The following is a 21948-nucleotide window of genomic DNA, read 5'->3' as shown; positions in this document are numbered from 1 at the left end:
GATGATGAGATGTTGGAGGATTAATGTTGGTGCACTTAGGTGGGGCATGGAAAACAATTAAGGATTTTGTAAGCAGAGCGGAATTCCTAACCCAGATTTTCTTTTTGGAGGTCACTTTTTAGTTTTTAGAGCGCACAACAATCCGATTACTGGTTTAGGTGTATGTCCATAGTGGCATGGAATAGATTAATATCTGTACCCTTTTCAACCTATCATAATCTAATAATTTCCAAATTTCAAAGAATTATCTCTATCAGTTCGCATTTGAAATTTTTTTTAGTTATACCCTCCACCATAGGATGGGGGTATACTAATTTCGTCATTCCGTATGTAACACCTCGAAATATGCGTCTGAGACCCCATAAAGTATATATATTCTTGATCGTCATGTCATTTTAAGTCGATCTAGCCATGTCCGTCCGTCCATCAGTCAGTCTGTCTGTCGAAAGCTTGCTAACTTTCGAAGGAGTAAAGCTAGCCGCTTGAAATTTTGCACAAACACTTTTTAAAAGTGTAGGTAGGTTGGGATTGTAAATGGGCCAAATCGGTCCATGTTTCGATATAGCTGCCATATAGACCGATCTTTGGTTTTCAATTCTCGCTCTAGAGAGCGCGGATTTGACTGAAATTTTCCACATGGTGTTTTGGTATCACTTTCAACAACTGTGTTAAGTATGATTTAAATCGGTTCACAATCTGGTATAGCTGTCATATAAACCGATCTTGGATCTTGACTTCTTGAGCCAATATAGGGCGCAAGTCTCATCCGATTTGGCTGAAATTTTGTATGAGGTACACGCTCTTACTTGTTTTTTTGTTTTTTGGTTCTATCCCACAGTGCGACTGACATGGTTAGATACAATTAGAAAGTGATTCTGAGTCGATTCTTATACTTATTAATGGGTCAATCATTACCTGCCCTCACAGTAGTGGTGTTGGGTTTAAAATTTCGCATCACTTTCTGTCAGACCTCGTTTTTCAGATCAACAGGTCATAAATACTCACAGTATAGAGCAAACATTTATTTCATTATCTCCGAATTATTTATACATTGAATTTGCAACATTCAAATATACTTCCATTTGTGATTTTGAGATCTGTCTTAACAGTACTGATTGTCTTTCAATAAAAACAATGCGTCGGATTTACCATTTATTTTTTTTTATACTAATTTTGTATCAACAAAATGCTGCTGATTACATAGACGAGGTAAAAAATTTTAAATATATTTATTCTTCTTAGGAAAAAATAAAGATAATTAATGTCAACAACAATCCTGCAGTGCAACAATCCGGACTTGGACAAAGCTGAAATTGAATTATACAGCCAATTATTTCTTCGTTTGAACTCCATCATCAGAAGCAACATTGAATTGAAAACGGAACTTTTAGATGTAAAAGAGGAGTTAAGGCAAATTAGAGAGCAGTAAGTATGCTTAATCTTACTCTTATGTGTGTGGGATTAGAATTAGAATCTCATATATAATCTCATAAATAATGCTCAAAGGCCATATTTCCCTGGGGGAGACAGGTATTCAGGAGGTATTAATATCGAAACTTGAAGCCAAGTGTGTGAAAAGCACCATAAAACTCGCCATATTCCATATTTAGGCCAATTTGGAGAGTTTCCAAAAGCGATTCAACAAATGTTTGTTTCACTCAAAAACCAGCCAAACGGAAATGAATGCCGATTGCGACAACATTCCAAAGGTATTTGAGTGTATAGTACGAATATATACAAATTTGGCGCCAAGTAGTGGCCGATCCAGACAATAAGCACTCCAAGTAAAGGTGGACGGAAGTAGATTGTTTGTTTAATTTGATTTCCCGTACCCAAGGCCATGAAAGGACTCTTATTCCAGTACAAGAATTTTAAATCAAATACAAAGTAGGTTAGGTTACGTTAGGTTGAAAAGAGGGTGCAGATATTAATCCGCCCCATGCCACTGTGGACATACACCTAAGCCAGTAATCGCTTTGTTGTGCGCTCTAAAAACTATAAAGTAACCTCTAAAAAGAAAATTTTAAGTTAGGAATTCCGTGCTACTTACAAAATCCTTAATTGTTTTCAATGCCACTCCCCTAAGTTGGTTGATGTCTGATATTGTGCCTCCACCTAAGCACCGATAACTGTTGGACGCGAAAGCCGGGCAATGACAAAGGAAATGCTCCAACGTCTCATTATCTTCCCTCATGCCCTACACATGCTATCACTTGCCGCACCGATTTTACATAAGTGAGTTCGTAGTCCTATATGTCCCGTTATGATACCAATAGCTATGCTGACCTTCTTCTTGCTGCCTTTCAGTAATAGCCTCGTCTTCTCACGATCTGGATCCCCCCATAGAGTTTTCGCCGTCCTACCGACTGTTTCGCTGTTCCACAATGTTGTATGCGCATTCGTCGCCCACTTCCCCTTACTCCATTATGGCCCGGCACCCAAACGATGCCGATTTTCCCATCCTCAGAGAAGGCGTTAATCTCCTTCTTACACTGCAAGACTGTTCTGGTTGTTATTGCCCTTATGGCAATTTTACTGTCGGTAAAGATGTTCAGACTCGACCAATCTGCTATACCAAAATCAGATTGAAATATAGGGGGTCACACCAATCCCCCGAAAACGCCCCAAATGGGCATATTAACCAGTTATGAGTATATGGGACTCGGTTTGTTTGTTTGTTCCAGCTAAACCGATGTTCTTCAAATTTTCACAGATTGTATAAGTTTTTGTGGAAGGAAACATAGGTTATATAATTTTTTGATATCAGATGGGGGCGAACCCTCCCCCATACCCAGAAACCACCAGCCAAAATCAAAAGTTGGCCGATAGGCACAATATGGGTATCAAATGAAAGGTATTAGAGAACACGAATATCGTATTAAAATTTTGGGCCCAAGTACCCACCGGGCCGCCCCATGCCCCAAAACTCATCTAAACAGATATATTCGATATTCATGTGAATATGGGACTTAAATAAAAAGTATTCGGCAAATATGGCATAGAAAATTAGGTGCATGTTATGGGAGGTCGCCCCACCCCCAAATGGGCACATTATCCGACTGTGGCAATATAGAGTTCAAATCAACGATATTTAGGAGTAAAGAACGAATTTGATAACTATTTTCAGGGCGAAGCGCCGGTGGGCGCCCCATCCCCAAAACACCCTCCATGCCAAAAGGCGCCCAGACAACCTAGGGCCTTGAAATTTTGCACGCGAACTTACAAACACCTCAGCTCTAACTATTCCAAATTTCAAAGAGATATCTCTACACTCAACCAAATTTGTTATTCAAAACCGCAAACATGTTTGCTAATACAGCAGCCTTTTGTTTGCTGAAAAAGCATTAATGTCTGCTTTCCCATTTTCAGCAGACAAAAGCTGCTGTTTTAGCAAACATTTTTAAAATAGATAATTTAAGAAATTCGAAAAACCCCTTGAGTCTAAAAATTCCACAGCCCAGATCCCTCGATTGGACACATGTTATTTTTACTCCATATGTCCTTTAAGCTCATGCAAAAAAAATTTTCCACCTGACAATACTTTTAGCCTCCACATCAAATTTACTAAAAAATGCCGATTTTGAAACCAAAATGCCCAAAAGGCGAATTTTGGGGATTTTCGTAAAAAAAATCTATTACTAATTCTAAGAATTATTTTATTGGAATTTTTTCAATAAAATAAAAATGGAACGACAAATGCCTTCGTAAATGCAAAATAACCAGGTCTCGGTTAAAATTGCACAAAAAAATAATCGAATATCCCCGAAACCAGTGGATATATTGTAGACCTCAAGCGGACTTTTCTGAGCACTATCCAGCAAAAAACACATGTTTTGAAAATCGGACCACAAACAAAGATTTAGCAACCCCAACAAATTTTCGAAATAGCTAGGTTACCAACTTTAGGGACCTGCCAAAAGGCGTCCGGAAAATCTTGCATTAAAATTTGGTAAAATATCTGGGCCCCACATTAGGGATCAAGCACACTTTAAAATAGAAAAAAGGTCATCAGCACAAGTTATGGGTAGCTCGCAATGCATGTCAGAAATGCGTGGTAAGTCTAAGGTCTATATATTCCAATGGAAAAAAGAGTCACAATAAAGTTTATGATTGGGCGGAAACCTTTGACACAGCACCAACCATTTAAAATAATTTCTCTATTAAGTTTATTGGACATGGGTGTGTATGAATAATTTCCGATAATTATTCCCTGATTGGCATACATCATACGCCACCGTGGTAACTCATTTTCTTTGTAAATATTGGGTTGCCCAAAAAGTAATTGCGGATTTTTCATATAGTCGGCGTTGACAATTTTTTTTCACAGCTTGTGACTCTGTAATTGCATTCTTTCTTCTGTCAGTTATCAGCTGTTACTTTTAGCTTGCTTTAGAAAAAAAATTGTAAAAAAGTATATTTGATTAAAGTTCATTCGAAGTTTTAATAAAAATGCATTTACTTTCTTTTAAAAAATCCGCAATTACTTTTTGGTCAACCCAATACTTGCCAAAAAAATTATTTGCAAATCAAATCGAAACATCATGGATATTACGGACTTTATGGCTCCACTTTCTTCGCTGAAACATTACCGTAGACACACCTGATGACGCAATTCTATTTTAAGTTCTGCTAGTACGGGATTTTGAAGCATCGATTTTTTCCAATTTTCAAATATATACTCATCACATATAAAGCAAAACCTATTTCAAGATCAAGCACACAACACTTTCTTTGCGAATTCATATCGAAGAAAAACTACAAAAGAAGTTTTCAAATCAACATAATTATGGCCCTAACAAGTAAAAGCGTGCTAAGTTCGGCCGGGCCGAATCTTATATATCCTCCACCAAGGATTGCATTTGTCGAGTTCTTTTCCTAACATCTCTTATTAGGCAAAAAAGGATATAAGAAAAGATTTGCTCTGCCATTAGAGCGATATCAAGATATGGTCCGGTTTGGACCACAATTAAATTATATGTTGGAGACCTGTATAAAATGTCAGCCAATTCGAATAAGAGTTGCGCCCTATGGGGGGTTCAAGAAGTAAAATAGAGAGATCGATTTATATGGGAGCTGTATCGGGCAATAGACCGTTTCAGACCATAATAAACACGTATGTTGATGGTCATGAGAGCATCCGTCGTACAAAATTTCAGGCACATAGGATAATAATTGCGACCTCTAGAGGCTCAAGAAGTCAAGATCCCAGATCGGTTTATATGGCAGCCATATCAGGTTATGAACCGATTTGAACCTTTTTTGATACAGTTGTTGAAAGTAAGTATAAAATACGTAACGCAAAATTTCAGCTAAATCGGATAGGAATTGCGCCCTCTAGAAGCTCAAGAAGTCAAGTCCCCAGACCTGTTTATATGACAGCTGTATAAGATTATAAACCGATTTGAACCATACTTGGCGCAGATGTTTGATATCATAACAAAATACTTCGTGCAAAAATTCATTCAAAACGGATAAGAATTGCGCCCTCTAGAGGCTAAAGAAGTCAAGACCCAAGATGGGTTTATATGACAGCTGTATCAGGTTATGGACCGATATGAACCATATTCGGCACAGTTGTTGAAAATCATAACAAAGCACGCCGTGCAAAATTTCATTCCAATCGGATAAGAACAGCGCACTCTAGAGGCTCAAGAAGTCAAGACCCAATATCAGAGTATATGGCAGCTATATTAAAATATGAACCGATTTAAACCATACTTAGCGCAGTTGTTGGAAATGATACCAAAACACCACGTGCAAAATTTCAGTCAAGACCCAAGATTGGTTTATATGGCAGCAATATCAAAACATGGACCGCTTTGGCCCATTTAGAATCCCAACCGACCTACACTAATACACTAAGTAATTGTGCAAAATTTCAAGCAGCTAGCTTTACTCCTCCGAAAGTTAGCATGCTTTCGACAAACAGACGGACGGAAAAACTGTTGCTGGATTTTGAAATAACACTACAATTTGAGTGAGAAACACCAACGAAATTACAGGAAACAGCCAACTCTATCCATGGACCAGTGTAATTTGCCAATGAACATTCCATTAAGGAACAGGGACAAACTTCTGCAGTCCTTTTCAAGTTTTAGATCATTGATATGGGACCTCCTTTTTATGCCGAGTCCGAACGGCGTGACCACTTGTTGGAGAAGTTTGAACATGGTTGGATACCTTACAAATATCACCAGCATTTGTGAGGGGATAAGCACCGCTGAAAATTGTTACCTGCTGTGCACGCCAGGATTTGAACCTAGGCGTTCGGCGTCATAGGCGGACATGGTAACTTCTGCGCCAAGGTGGTCTCCTATTCTGTTTGTAACACCTCGAAATATTGATCTACGACTCTATAAAGAGTACATATTCTTGATAATCTTAACGATAGGAGTTGATATGTCCGTCACTTTGCTCGTTCGTATAGATAGTTGGGGTTTGCAAATGGGGCATATTGGGTCAGATTTGGATATAGCTTCCATATATTCCATATTCATAACTATTAATATCTTACAGATTAAGGGGAAATGAATCCCTACCGGCTGCCCCCCTCATTTTTAGCATGGATAACAATATGTCTAACTTTGGGAAAGACTGGATAATCGTGCAAAGACGAGTTGATGGCTCTGAGAATTTTGACAGGAGTTGGAATGAATACAAAAATGGTTTCGGTAATACCTCACATGAATTCTTTATTGGACTGGAAAAGCTGTACGCCATAACTTTGCTTCAGCCACACGAGCTGCTGATTGTTTTAAAAGATTTCAATAATGAGATGCGTCATGCCAGATACGACCAATTTGTCATAGGTAGCGAACAGGAGGGTTATGAGTTAAAGGTGCTGGGAAAATATCATGGAACAGCGGGGGATGCATTAACGTACCACAATGGTGGCAAGTTTTCCACTAAAGATCAAGATAATGACGACCACAAGGAAATAAGTTGTGCAAGTAAATTCGGAGGAGGCTGGTGGTTTAGGGCATGCCATGAAAGGTACAGTTCTGCAATAAAAAACCAAAATATTTAAATTTTGAAGACTTGTTTGTATTGTTTTCCAGTAACCTCAATGGTCACTATGTGCATAGTGATCATGACAAAAGCTATGCTTCCGGCATACATTGGAAAGGTTTTCGCAAGCATTGGTATTCTCTGAAATCCGCTCAGATGATGGTGAGACCACGCAAATTACGAATATCCACACAATTCGAATAAATTTAGCATTATTAAGTTCGAGAATTTAATAAACCTAAAAGCATTGGAACATATTTTAAAAGATTTCAGAACATTTTGATAAATTTTACTAAAGATGAAGTTGACTATCCCTTGGCAACACCTTCAAAACAATTATGCAATCGCATAAAGTTGGCGTGTTCGCGGAACACAAAACTGTCGTAGTACGCACTCCTTTCGTTTGTAATACCTCAATCCAGGAGGCCACCGTAGCGCAGAGGTTAGCATGTGACGCTGAACGCCTGGGTTCGAATCTTGGCGACACCATAAGAAAAATTTTCAGCGGTGGTTTTCCCCATCCAATGCTAGCAACATTTGTGAGGTACTATTCCGTGTAGTACTTCTCTCCAAGGAGGTGTCACACTGCGTCACGCCGTTCGGACTCGGCTATAAAAAGGAGGCCCCTTATCGTTGAGTTTAAAAACTTGAATCGGACTGCACTCATTGATATGTGAGAAGTTTGCCCCTGTTCCTTAGCGGAATGTTCATGGGCAAAATTTGCATTTGCATTTGCGAGGTAACATACCATATATGGTCATGTAAAAAATTCTCACCGATGGGGTGTAGAACTGTCGCACTCCGTTCGGACTTGACTATCAAAAAAAGGTCTCTTATCATCGAGCTAAAACTTGAATCGGAAAGCACTCATTGATGTGTGAGAAGTTTGCCCCTGCTCGGTTCCTGGGCAAATGTTTACTCTACTCCCAAATGCCGTTTTTTTGAGTCCTATATTACCGTATTTGTAGAGGGTATTTCGGGGGTGCGGTGGCCACCCAGACACTTGGACCTTAAAGTAAATATAAGCTTCGTGCTCTACTTTCAAATAAAATGTCTATGAGCCCCATATTGGTATGTTCGGTAAATAAGTCAGTTTGAGGGTGCGGTGGACCCCAGGGTCTTTGTCTCGCAAATGAGTATCAATAACCACCCCAAATAGCTTTTATATAAGTCACACATTACCATGGTCAGTAAGTTCATCCGATTAGGCTCTTGAATTGGATATGGCTCTTGAATTGGATATCAAATTCGAATATGGATATCAAATTCGTGCGTGCTCCACTCCCAAATCTCTTTAATTAGAGTCCCATATTGCCATGGTCGGTAAATATAAACCGTTTGAAAGGTGTTTTGGGGCCGGGGCGGCCGCCGCCACTTTTCTGGGGAGACTGCAAGATCGCCGAGATCGGAAAAGGACCGCCTTCCTTGGATGGAAAGCCTATGCTCTTGTAGGCCCAAGCATGAGCAGAGATTGTCTCATCCTCATCAAGACATCGTCCACAGTAGTCGTTGTACGGGACTCTCATACGCCCGGCCAATGGCCTATCGCACAGTTTCAGGTTATGATTCTTGCAATCGGACTCAGTGACCCCTTTTCGAGGGCCAACAACTCCCTCGTCCTCTTCCGGTTAACAGCTAGCCAGAGTATTCTGGCAATCTGACAATCCGACAACCATACACAGACTCCCACCCTGCTACCGCCTCCGCACTGGTTCGTCAAGAGGTACGTGTGCAAAACCGACCACAGGTCTGCTTGCCGTGGAGGATCCTTTCTTGGCATCATCACGCGCCTTCCAATTTCCCAGAACACCGATGCGTCCTGGAACGCTGGCCAATACAACGCCTTTAGCCAGGAGCCCATTCAAGGACCCCAAAGACTCCGCCACGCACTTCTACCTCGTCGTCTTTGAATTCAATATAGGATCGCCTTTCCGGCCAACATAATGGCACAGACCTCAGCCTGGAAGATGGTGTACTCGTCCGGCAGTCTAACTGGCATACCGAAGTTGAGTGTCTCCGAGTAAACCGTCAGTCCCGTTCTTGTCTCCATCCTGAACACAGCACCCGACTCCCACTCCTCCCTTCCGGGAAAGTGAATCCAGAACAACTGAATCCTGAATCGGTTTTGGCGACAGGTAGTCCGAGATCGGCTCGCATTCCTCCCTTCTGGCTCCCATTCCTTTCTTCCGGCTTTCACTCCTCCCTTCCGTCTCCACTCCTCCCTTCCGGCTCCAACTCCTACCTTCCGGCTCCCACTCCTCCCTTCTGGCTCCCACTCCTCCCTTTCTAGAAAGTGAATCCAGAACAACCTTTACTGAATAGGTTTGGCGACAAGTAGTCCTAGACCCTCCTCATCCTAACTGCTGCATCCATGGCGCCTTCCACTCCTTGTGCAGGAGGAGGCGCACATGGCCTTTCGGCACCTTTCCTCCTACAGTTTTGAATCGAATCCAGGCCAGTTTGAAATTGAGGACTAGGCCTTCGTATTTCGCCTCTTTTGAAAACTGCAGTATCATATATCTCCGAGTGAAGAGCACCAACTCTGCCTCGATTCGATAAGACGACATCGACCGCATATGCGATTAGTTTCACGCCATCTCCGTTGAGATTCAAAGGGACTTCGTTTATCACCAGGTTCCAGAGAATCGGCAACAACGCCCCTCCTTGAGGCGTTCCCCTTGTCGCCCGCCTTCTGACCGCACTTTCTACCAAGTCCTCACTAATAATCCTGTCGCGAAGTATATCATCAGTCCACCGAGAGACACTCGGGTGGATCCCCGTGCTGTCCAGGGCGGTGACTAAAATTGCAAATTTTGCCCATGAAATTCCACTAAGGAACAGTTTCAAGTTTAAGCTCAATGATAAGGGGCCTCCTTTTTATAGCCGAGTCCAAACGGCGTGCCGCAGTGCGACACCTCTTTGGAGAGAAGTTTTACATGGCATAGTACCTCACAAATGTTGCCAGCATTAGGAGGGGAAAACCACCGCTGAAAAATTTTTTTTTCTCATGGTTTCGCCAGGATTCGAACCTAGGCGTTCAGCGTCATAGGCGGGCGTGCTAACCTCTGCCCTACGGTGGCCTCCTCCAGGGCGGTAACTATCGACCCAATATCCAAGTTATTAAATGCCTTCTCAATATCGAGGAAGGCCGCCATAGTGTACTTCTTCCGACCTCCCCTTGAGGTATGCATGTTATGCCCCACTGAAATTGTCCGGTGTCTCTTCAGTGTTTTAAGTAAAAACGAAGACAGACTGATTGGTCTATAATCCTTCGCAGCATTGTGGATTATCTTTCCCGCCTTAGAGATAAATACCACCCTGACCTCCCCCCATGCCTTCAAGTATTTATAAAACTAGAAGCTTATCAACTTATCAAAGGATTTTATGCAGTTAAATCTCAGATTTTTATACCCTCCACCATAGGCTGTTTGTAACACCTCGAAATATGCGTCTAAGACTCCATAAAGTATATATATTCTTGATCGTCGTGACATTTTAAGTCGAACTAGCCATGTCTGTCCGTTCGTCTGTCTGTCTGTCGAAAGCACGCTAACTTTTGAAGGAGTAGAGCTAGCCGCTTGAAATTTTGCACAAATACTTCATATTAGTGTAGGTTGGTTGGGATTGTAAATGGGCCAAATCGGTCCATGTTTTGATATAGCTGCCATATAAACCGATCTTGTGTCTTGACTTCTTGATCCTCTAGAGGGCGAAATTCTCGTCCGATTTGACTGAAATTTTGCACATAGTGTTTTGATATCACTTCCAATAATTGTGCTAAGTATGGTTCAAATCGGTCCATAACCTGGTATAGCTGCCATATAAAGCGATCTTGGGTCTTGAATTCTTGAGCCTCTAGTGGTCGCAATTATTATTCGATTTGGCTGAAATTTTGCATGAAGTATTTTATTATGACTTTTAACAACTGTGCCGAATAAGGTTCAAATCGGTCCATAACCTGATATAGCTGTCATATAAACCGATCTGGAATCTTGACTTCTTGAGCCTCTAGAGGTCGCAATTATTATCCGAATTGCCTGAAATTTTGTACAATGGATCTTCTCATGACCATAAACATACGTGTTTACTATGGTCTGAAACGGTGTATAGCCTGATAGAGCTCCCATATAAATCGATCTCTCTATTTTACTTCTTGAGCCCCCAAAGGGCCCAATTTTTATTCGAATTGGCTGAAATATTACACAGGTCTCCAGCATATAATTGAATTGTGGTCCGTACCGCACCATATCGTGATGTCGCTCTAATAGCAGAGCAAATCTTTTCTTTTATCCTTTTTTTGCCTAAGAAGAGATGCCGGGAAAAGAACCCTACAAATGCGATTTATGGTGGAGGGTATATAAGATTCGGCCTGGCCGAACTTAGCACGCTTTTACTTGTTTATTATATAATTCGGACCAAAATTATTTAAAATCTTTCAAATAAGCATTAAATGAGAAATGTTATTAGAGTTAGATTGACCAAGGAGTGGAAAATGACCCCCTAAGCAGCTACAAACTGAACAAGTTATAACAAGTGAAAAGACACAATGTTTGGCCGGACCGAATCTTGGGTATCCACCACCATGAACCACATCCGTAAAGTTCTTTGCACAGTTTCTCTTTATAAGCAGAAACCAAAAATGGTTTATAGCAGATCAAGCAATAAATGAGTAAGAATTTCTGTATGTAGGAGCTCTAGAAGTCAAATTGAAAGATATGTTTATATGGTTTTCAAAATTTCAGCCCAATCGGATAAAATTTGAGCCCTTTAGGGGCTAAATGAATGTAATCGGGAGATCGGTTTATATGGGGATGTATCAGGTTAGGGACCGATTCACACCATTCCAGCACAGATGTTGCAGGTGAAGTCAGCCCCTTTAGAAGCTCAAGAAGTCAAATCGTTGGATCGCACAGTGGGATAGAACGGAAAAAAAACTAGTAACAAATATGCCGTGTGATAACGGGTAGAAATGAGAAATGAAAGGCCTGGACCAAACCATTCATTCTTGATTATATTTGCTGAAATCGTGAACACTGAACCCACATGATGTTGTATTTCAAGGCTACTGAAGAGCGAAACACTGAAGATAGAGTAAAACGAACAAGTGCTTGGGAGTATTTTTATCACGAATTCATCGCCGCTACAATGATATATGAAAAATTACTCGCTGTACTCACATAAATCGTTTGAAAGCTGTTTGTTTTCTCACACAAAAACTAGGTGTGTGTGTTTACCCATGCTTTTGCCAAATCAACCACGTTGCCTTCGACAGACGACAAGAAAAATAGTTATTTATCTGATGCAAAATGATCCCGAATACATGCATTGTACAACGTGCAACGTGACTGCAATGCGAATCAATCTTTCTTTTTGCTGAAGGGCTCATTTTATGCGTTCACTCATCTCGTTATCATCAAGATGAGCCAAATCCAACAAAAGTTGCTCGCGCACGAAGCACTGCCAAGCAAATGATTGCCTGTTTTTTCGGAAAAACTGAACATTTCGCAATCGTACCACTACCAACAACGCAGAACAGTCAACACAACCATTTGTTTGCCAGTTGTCTTCCAAGAAATCAAGAAAACCAACCGCCGAAGACGGATCACTCTTTACCACGACAATGCGACCTCTCACACATCGGCTCAAACAATTGCGTTTTTAAAACATCGATTTGAAGAGTCATCCGCCGTATAGTGCTGACTTGGCACCGAATGACTTCCTTTTATTCACGTACATTAAAAAATAAAATGAGAGGTCAACCTTTTTCGACACCTGAAGAAGCGGTTGATACGTTTAGAATGCATGTTTTGAAGGATCTCAATTAGTGTGGTAAAACTGCTTCGGCAATTGGTTTAAACGCATATTTTGAATAAAATAAAGCGATTTTAGATGATTAATATTTGTTTTGGTTCTCTTATCCCGAAATATAAAAGGCAACCCTCGTATATTAATAAGTCATTCCGTTTGCAACGAATCAAAATATCCGAAGGGACTGGCATGCCCACATCGGCTTGTTTTAACTAAAATTGTTTTTGCTAAAATTTTGAATGGAAAGTTTCTTTACACCTATCTACGGGCACATCGAAAATGGTGGACATTGCTCTAAATTTAAGTATAGTTCCATTAGAAACTTAGGAGGCCACCGTAGCTCAGAGGTTAGCACGCCCGCCTATGACGCTGAACGCCTGGGTTCGAATCCTGGCGAGACCATCAGAAAAAAATTTTCAGCGGTGGTTTTCCCCTCCTAATGCTGGCAACATTTGTGAGGTACTATGCCATGTAAAAGTTCTCTCCAAAGGGGTGCGGCACGCCGTTCGGTCTCGGCTTTAAAAAGGAGGCCCTTTATCATTGAGCTTAAACTTAAATCGGACTGCACTCATTGATATGTGAGAATGTTCATGGGCAAAATTTGCATTTGCATAGAAACTTACCTCCGATTTAACCCATTAACTTCTGACCTTCGATTACCTTGTTCGATTTTGATGAAATTCCATGTCTTTATTATTTAAAACATTTATATTGACGAAGTATTTTTTTAAAAAAATTAAAAAATAATAAATTTTACATTTTTTAAAAAATTGCCTTTTTATATCCTAAGTTACTATGTTTTTACAACAAAAAATAAAAAAAAATTGTTTAGTATTTATATATATTGTGGGGTGGGGTCATACTCCATATGACTCAAAACCCATACAAAAAACTATTTGTAGCCTCCACAGCAAATTTACTAAAAAATGCCGAATTTGAAACCACCTTTGTCTGAAAGAGATCAGATTTTTGGGGATTTTTCATAAAAAAATCTGGCATAATTTATTTTTGGTTTCTTAAGCGCACTTTTGTATGCAAAACTCAGAAAATATGATTGAGATATCTCTATTAGTTTTTTTCTTAGAATTTTGTTTAAACCCAAATGGGGGATCTTGGCTTTGGAATTTGAGAACTCGAGGGTTTTTCCAGTTTTGGAAATCGGACCACACACGATGAAATGGCAGCCCCAACAAATTTTCGAAATACCGAGGTGATCAATTTAAGGGGCCTACCAAAAAGCGCCTGGAAAACCTACGGCCTTAATATTTTTTGCACACTATCTTGCTGGCACTTTTTCTCCATCGCCGTCCACCCTTCTGTGGAGCCAGTGAACCATCCTCAGAATTATGGCCCATTTCGAGACTATGACCATCTACACAGTGACCTGCTCTGTACACTCCTGAATATGGCACTTCCAGTGAAATTTCCTATCCAAGTTTACTTCCAAGTAACATATTCGACCTTGTCGGATGTCGGTATCCTTCGGTTGAGGCAACGGTGGCATGCCTTAGTGTTCCACATAATCAGGCAGGTCTCAGTTGTATCTGGGTTTACGTTCCGAGCTCTAGGTCTAGCCCTGTCATATGTCATCTCTAAAACCCTTTGTCCCGTCCGCATAGCTGATTCGAACTCCTACCTCTCTGAAGTTATAATACTTCAAATCCGAAAGCATATCGGATTCGACGGTGGCCGTGATATTTTAAACTTTACAAATCGATGGTCCGTGAAAGAGTGTTCCATAGAGAACCTACAATTCTGTCAGTGCCAGTGTTAGTTTTCCCATTAGCGTTATTTATCATCAGATTTTTGTTTTTGTCACTGGTACCGTACCGGCGCCTGTAGGCCGGAATGTGACATGATAACATCATTGCCTCCTAATGGTACGCATTAATGCTAAAAAGGGACTTGTTTCTACAAAGTTTTGCAATTATGTTTCAAAACTATTAGAACAGACACCTAAATGCCTGGAGTGAGAACAAACAGCAAAGTCTCAAATAAAAGTTATGCTAAACATGATTTCGTAAATGACATGAAACAAGAATTGTTTTACATTGCAACCTGACTCCCCCTACCGATCACAACTTTTGAATGCCATTCGTGACTGGTGTCAGTGGATTTGTAACTGTCAGATTTTATTAACCAGTACACGCCTAAGTAGGGGAACACCCACGCGCCCCAACTACAACATGACATGCAAAACAATAACTCAATTGCAACATTCATGCCGTTCGATTGATTTGATTGAGGAGACCACAAATCCGAAATGAATATAAAACATGAAATATTCATATGCCATCCTTTTTTCCTACCTTCCACTCCATTAGAACTCCACCCTCCAGAGAGCTAGTGGAAATTGAAATCTCTGTTATACATATACATGGTAGGTATGTGTGTTTTGGCAGTATACCTTTGCCATAAAATATTTGTCACAAATCTTGTGACATGAAATTACAAATCCAATTTTGACTTTCCTTCAGTCATGGACAAACGCTGCTATTGCTCGCGTGGGCTCAAGAATAATTCTCAGGGTGAAAGTAACGGTTGGCGTAAGACCTTCTATTATCCTGGCGGCGGAAACTATCGGGGCTTTTGGCTGAAATCGCAACATCACCGTTTTGGAGTTAAGGAGACGAAAGACAATTTAATTTACGATGGTCAATGGCAACGCGGCAAACGACATGGTTGGGGTATGATGCGTCGACGCTTGCCCAATGGCAACATGGTAAGAATTTACTCAGGCCAGTGGCTGGATGACATGAAAAGTGGCGAGGGAAAGCAATTCTACGATGATGGTGACATCTATTATGGATATTGGCTGAATAACAGGCGCCATGGTTTGGGCATTCACTGGTATAACAATGGAAACATATATGTGGGCGAATGGCAAGTAGATGTGGCCCATGGTCTGGGTGTGATGTTCTATGGTGAGTATGATGTGAAGCCTATTAAAGGTGTTATATCTATGTGATGCTATAATGTCTTGCAGCCAATGGTAACCGTTATGAAGGCTGTTTTGCTCGAGGTTTCAAAAATGGCGAGGGCACATTTTATCACATGCACAGGGGTCAAATACAAAAGGGTATGTGGCAGGATGATGTTTGTAAGGCTTCGCTGGTGCAAGATGAGTTCCGTAGTACAGCACAAAAAGCCACACCCTATCCCATACCACCGGTAAGTGAGCAACAATGTTACGCAGTGCATTTTTTATAACCACCTCTAAAGGATGGGGTTATATGCGTTTTGTCATTCCATTTGCAACACATCGAAATATCCATTAACGACCCTATAAAGTGTGTATGTTCTTGATGGTCATAAAAATCTAAGACGATCTAGCCATGTCCATCCGTCTGTCCGTCTGTCTGTTGAAATCACGCTACAGTCTTTAAAAATGGAAATATTGAGCTGAAACTTTCAGCAGATTCTTGTTTTGTCCATAGGCAAGTAAAGTTCGAAGATGGGCTATATTGGACTATATCTTGAAATAGCCCCCAATAGACCGATCTGCCGATTTAAGGTCTTAGACCCATTAAAGCCATATTTATTATCTGTTTCCGCTGAAATTTGAGAATGTGAGTTGTGTCGAAATTTTTGTTCAATACGGCCTAGATGGGTCCAGATTTAGATATAGTTGCCATATAGACCGATCTCTCGAGGAGGTCTGTGTAACTTTCCGTATCATAACGGGATGCAGGACTACGAGCTCACTTGTGCAAAATCGGTGCGGCTAGTGATAGAATGTGTAGGGCATGTGGGTAAGATGATGAGACGTTGGAGCATTCCCTATGGCATTGCCCGGCTTTCGCGGCTAACAGACATCGGCATTTAGGTTGCGAAACAATACCAGACATGAACCAACTTAGGGGCGTGACATGGAAAAGCATGAGGATTTTGTAAGTAGCACGCAAATTCTAACATAGATTTTCTTTTTCGAGTTTACTTTTTAGTATTTAGATCCCACAACAAGCCGATTACTAGCTTAGGTGTATGCCTACAGTGACGATTTAAGTTCTTAGATCCATAAAAGGTGATTTTTTTAACCGATGAATTTGGTACGTACAATGAGTTGTGTTAGACCTTTAGGATGGGGTATGGGTTCATTAATAATGCATTTATCACAGTATTATGACGAAAAGTGGTTAATACATAAAAAAATGATCCGTAAATTTATTCAATAAAAAATTCGATTGAAAATAAAAATGTTTTCAATTAAACAATTAATTGAATCAATAATTTTTTAATTGAATCCTGATTTTTTTCAATTACGATCATAATTAAAATTTTGGCAATTTTCAATTAAGAAATTTATTGATTCAATCATTTTTTTAATGGAACTAAAATTTTCAACTACGATCGCGATTTAAATTTTTGTCATTTTCAATTAAAAATTAATTGATTCAATCATTTATTTAATTGAATCTAAACTCTTATTCAATTACGATCTTGATTGAAATTTTCTATTAAAAAATTAATTGATTCAACACTTTTCAATTACATTTTGAAAAATTTTATTTCTCAAATGTGATTGAAAATGTAATCTTTTTTAATTAAACAATAACGACCAAGATCTTTACTTAATTGGCTATAACAGAATATTTGTTCCACTAGCCGAACGTATAATAGCATTCCAAGCGCCTCGATCTTCAGCGCTCATTCTAAAATCTCTAACACCAAGTTTCGAGGTGTCTCCCACTACTTGATCTTTCCATCGGGCTTTTGGTCTTCCCGGTTTGTGTGTACCACCGTATTTGCCTTCAAAAGACTTCTTTCCTTCATCCATTCTGACAACATGACCTGGCCAACGCAGCCGTTATTTTGATGCGTGTAGCTATGCTATCGCTGTCATACAGCTCGTGGTTCATACGTCGCCTATATTTTCTATTATCGCAAACTGGTCCATATATTTTACGAAGAATCTTTCTCTCAAATACTCTAAGTACTACCTGCTTTCACAAGTAGCCATGCTTCAGAACCATATAACAGCACGGGTAGTATCTGTGTCTTGTATAGTGTAATCTTCGTCTGTCGAGAGGTGGCCTTGTTTCTAAACTGCTTACTTAGTCCAAAATAGCATCTGTTTGCAGGTATTATTCTTCGCTTAATCTCAAAACTGGTGTCATTCGTTTCGGTTATGGCGGTGCCGAGGTAGATAAAGTTACTAACTCTCTCAAAGTTGTGGTTCCCAACTTTCTCCATTTTCTTTATCTGCTCGGTTGTGCAAGGCTTTTTGGGAGTTGAAACCATCCATTTCGTCTTATCTCCATTTACTGTCAGACCCATTTTCACTGACTCTCTTTAGATTCTTTCAAAGGCTACAGTTATTACTTCCGGTGACCGACCTACGATATCGGTGTCATCGGCATAGGCGAGTAGCATGTGTTTTTTTGTGATTAGTGTGCCATATCTATTCACATCTACATCTCGTATAATCTTCTCCAACAAAATCCCTCCTCAGTCAGAAACCGTAATGGGTCATTTATGGTGGTCACCCATAGGAGTGGCGATAAAATGCCCCCCTGTGCCACTTTCTCCCTTATATTTATGCCATGGGACACACAATTTTTCCACCTGTTCCTTAGCATATGGTTTATCCAGTCTCTAAGGAGCGGTTCCACCCGGTTCTGGTCTAAGGATTGGACCAGTGTGTCGGTCCGCACATTGGGAAAAGCCCCCTCGATGTCAATGCATACCACCAGGTTGAGTTTTGGCATCAAAGGATTCTTCTATTTTATGCACAACCTCTTGCAGGGCAGTCTCCACCGACCTTCCCTTGACATAGGCATGCTGTTTGTATTTCAGCAGTTCGCTGGATGTCCTACTCTTTATCTTGGTGTCCAGTATACGTTCCATGGTTTTGAGTAGAAAGGACGTAAGGCTTATAGGTCTGTAGGCTTTTTGGTTTCGCATAACTTGCCTTGCTGGGCTTGGGTATTAACACCACTCTTGCCTCCTGCCAGGTTTTCGGAGTATATGCAAGTCATAAGCACGCTGTGAAAATTTTGGCCTCATTCCCCATATTGCGAATCTCCCCGGTCATCCAGGGTTTTTCTTGGGCTGATTTTCTTTCCCGAAGAGGACAACTATCTTCGAAGTGCAGTCGTAATCCTGTTGACATTTTCGTCAATGTCTTCTACGCTGGGGCAATCTAAATTATCTTGCCCAAGTCTTCTTTTGAGTAGCCTTCCGAATTTTGTCCAGTTGGTTTTCAACTTATTCCGGAAGCTTATCGGATTCGACGCTGGCCGTGCTATTCTAAACCTAATGTAGCTATGGTCAGAGAAAGAGTGTTCCATGAAGATCCTCCAATCCTGACCCTCATCGATTAAATTTTCCGAACATATCGTCACATCTAATACCTCCTCCCTATTCCTATTAACAAAGGTAGCGGTGTTACCAATATTAAGTGTTATTTGTGTGTGTGCTCGTCCTTGTTTTCCGTCGGGGCATGGGCACGAAAAAGTCTGATGTTGAACAATTTGGCTTTTATATGGATTGTGAATAGCCAGGTGTTTCAGTCTCCAACTAACCACATATCCATAGCCAAATTCATGCCTCGTGTCATGCCAGTTATAAAATTGGTCGTCACCGTTTAGTATTGTTGTGACATCGCACATTCGGTAAGGCTTGTACTTCTCCAAAAGATCCGCCAGCGCGTATATTGCACCTTCTCTATAAGGTTCCGAACGTTCCAATTGCAAATCCGCAGATCATGGTCCTTTTTTCGTTTGTGTGAGTCGTCAACGTTAGGCGAGTCCGTTTACTATTCTTTTGTTTTTCAGAGTAATGTTCGTATTTTCCGGGTGCGGGTTACTGGCCCAGCGCCCCAACTGCATGTAAAATCCCACGTGTATCGCTCGACGTAGCTGGCCGCTCTCTCCTAGACCCGACGCTCGCCTCCAGCCGCCTCTTACCTGGGAATAGACGCTCGCTCATGTTGGCCATTGGTTATTTGACGACGCCATAACCCGCCTTGTCATTTCGAGTATCATTGGCACTCAGTATTTAAATAAGACTCAGTACCACCTGACCCCTGACTAAGACTCTAAATGGCTGACTGTCCGCGACCCCATTTGCCGCTACTACGCATAAATAGTATAATAGCTTTTCATTATATGCAACCTGTGGACGCGCCCGGTAGCTTTCAGCTAACACCACACAAGTCGGAACTCAAAGTTTTAGACCGTGTGAGGCTTACAGCTATCTCATGTCGGCCGGGCCTACCAAGCCTCTCAATAAACCTGAGAGATATGCGATGGCCTGGATAAAATATGTTCGGTCTTGTCCCAACCAGGTGTCTTCGTCAAAAGACACCTGCAGACCAGTCGTTTGTTGGCTAGTGGAGCTTGGCGCGGACGGTCCACCATTGGAGTTCTCAGTAACAGACAACATTCTACGGCCTTATACCACCACCAAGCTGTTGAGGTCTTGGAGTCCATTCTAAGCATACTCCCAGCCTCTAGATCTGCCGCTCCATTGGAAACAGACGCAGATGCGGACGCAACCGCGTAGTGGATAACACTATCGCAGCTATCCTTGGGTGACTTAAAACATCAGCCGAAAGAATAACTACCAATTATGAGTTCCAGAAAATTCTTGCGGGACAAAGTAACAAAACGTACGCTCCACTCAACGTTTCAAATATACCCAGCCCATGAATTATGATCCAATGGAAAAATAGATGCCAGTTCGTAACACCCATGATTATTTTATGTTTTTAATTGCAAATATCTGTCGATTATTTTGATATAGAACATATTTTAAGTGATCAATAGGGCGTATGATTGTGCGTAGCATCATGGAATAGTAAGCATACGCATTCATGACCAATAAATTTAATGAAGAGATTATTTTAAATGGTTGCTGCTATGTCAGAGTTTTTCTCTTTAGAGTTATAAACTCTCTTTATCCACTGGATCATAACCGTAGACAAGCAACACATATCTGATCTACAATATGGGGAACCCATGGATTGTCGTGATACATATAAATCTACTACAAAATACTGCTGACACACGACTTTGACAAAGTTCGAAGTTTTTGAAAAATATATTTATAATTTGAGAAATATGTTTTAAGGTCATATAGCTGACCTTTTTATATTTATGAATATTCACCACAAATGTTGCAAAAATGATTTAGATCAAGCACACAACCTCCTCTTTGCGAAAGAAATATTAACATAAATTAAAGTATATTAGGTAAAATTTTTAAAAACTGTTACCGGATTTTGGAATCACAAAATAGTTGAACTTGACTAATTGGCCATATCCGTAAATTAAGATAACCATTTATTAATTTTTGCTATGCCTTATCGATTTTCTTTCATTATTCTTATAGGTTCGTATCGACTTTGCAAATGAGTTTATAAAGAAAATATTTGGAAAATATTATGAAAATTCTCGAAGGCCTGCCATATCTTCAGAGGTATGATTCCCAAATTCTCTGACAAGAGTAATCTTTTACACCCATGGCTCAATTATTAAAAGGTTATCGCATTTATACAACAATATAAAAATTAAAATGCAGCAATCCATTGAATTCGCCAGTAACGCCGATTTACAAAAATGACGTTGTGTACGTGTGCAAAAAATATTTGAGAAAGAAAAAAAAACAACAAAGAGAACGTAGTAAATAAATATCGGACGTCTTAATACCGTCAAATCTGATTGTCTTATAACAGCTGTTTGCTTGAGATAATCTTTAAATAATTCAGCCATGTTTTACACTTATGAACTTATTGACATTTTTTTCATATTAGGAGTCGAAGTGCTTGAAATTCATTAGAAAAATCAACAAATAACAACATTATGTTCAAACGAAGCAATTCAAGAAGCGCATAATTCCATTTTCATCACATATTCAGAAATCCCAAATATCATTGCTACATTCAAAATCAATTTAAATTCCTTTTAATGCATACTTTCAGGTTATACCCGACGATTTTTTAATAAACAAAAATTAAAAAAAAAAACGTAGCGAGTTTTATTTATTTAATAACGTTTGCAGCCTGGTTCTAATGGACCGATTTTGTTATGTCATTAATACGCATAGTTGATCACAAAAAATATTAGGTAAGGTTTAGGTTTGCATTTTCAAGATATGATCTGAGGTTTGCATTTTCAAGATATGATATGA

At 40.1% G+C, this 21948-nt stretch overlaps 1 protein-coding gene and 1 long non-coding RNA gene across 4 annotated transcripts; one reads left to right on the top strand and one right to left on the bottom strand.

Annotated features, from left to right (window-relative positions):
• Positions 1–1087: 1087 nt before the first annotated feature.
• On the top strand, positions 1088–21776 carry LOC106081052 (MORN repeat-containing protein 3). Of its 2 annotated transcripts, XM_013242741.2 has the most exons (7): positions 1088–1209; positions 1283–1425; positions 15141–15196; positions 15294–15740; positions 15803–15987; positions 21151–21237; positions 21572–21776. In XM_013242741.2, exons 1-7 carry the CDS (start codon positions 1135–1137, stop codon positions 21611–21613), a joined length of 1035 nt encoding a protein of 344 aa, XP_013098195.2. In that variant the 5' UTR covers positions 1088–1134; the 3' UTR covers positions 21614–21776. The 2 variants fall into 2 exon arrangements, with proteins under 2 accessions (XP_013098195.2, XP_013098196.2); XM_013242742.2 differs by lacking the exons at positions 15141–15196; positions 15294–15740; positions 15803–15987; positions 21151–21237; positions 21572–21776 and adding exons at positions 6517–6993; positions 7059–7273.
• Positions 6667–21220, bottom strand: LOC131997742 (uncharacterized). 2 transcript variants are annotated; one of them, XR_009398380.1, is made up of 3 exons: positions 21035–21220; positions 7063–7246; positions 6667–7001 (listed from the first exon to the last, which is right to left on the bottom strand). It is a non-coding gene; the product is annotated as an uncharacterized LOC131997742 (long non-coding RNA). The 2 variants fall into 2 exon arrangements; XR_009398379.1 differs by lacking the exon at positions 21035–21220 and adding an exon at positions 13440–13576.
• Positions 21777–21948: the final 172 nt, after the last annotated feature.

Source organism: Stomoxys calcitrans, chromosome 5 (assembly GCF_963082655.1).
Source record: "Stomoxys calcitrans chromosome 5, idStoCalc2.1, whole genome shotgun sequence".
In the NCBI taxonomy this organism is placed as follows: domain Eukaryota; kingdom Metazoa; phylum Arthropoda; class Insecta; order Diptera; family Muscidae; genus Stomoxys; species Stomoxys calcitrans.
Note: the sequence above shows the minus strand (reverse complement) of the source record. Positions and strands in the feature narration are given on the sequence as shown.

Bases quoted from the DNA above. Each gene is read 5' to 3' on its own strand.
- LOC106081052 (XM_013242741.2), top strand. From the start codon at position 1,135: ATGCGTCGGATTTACCATTTATTTTTTTTTATACTAATTTTGTATCAA. The intron at 1,426-15,140 runs GTAAGTATGCTT...CCACTCCATTAG, and splicing joins TTAAGGCAAATTAGAGAGCA to AACTCCACCCTCCAGAGAGC. The intron at 15,988-21,150 runs GTAAGTGAGCAA...TTATTCTTATAG, and splicing joins CACCCTATCCCATACCACCG to GTTCGTATCGACTTTGCAAA.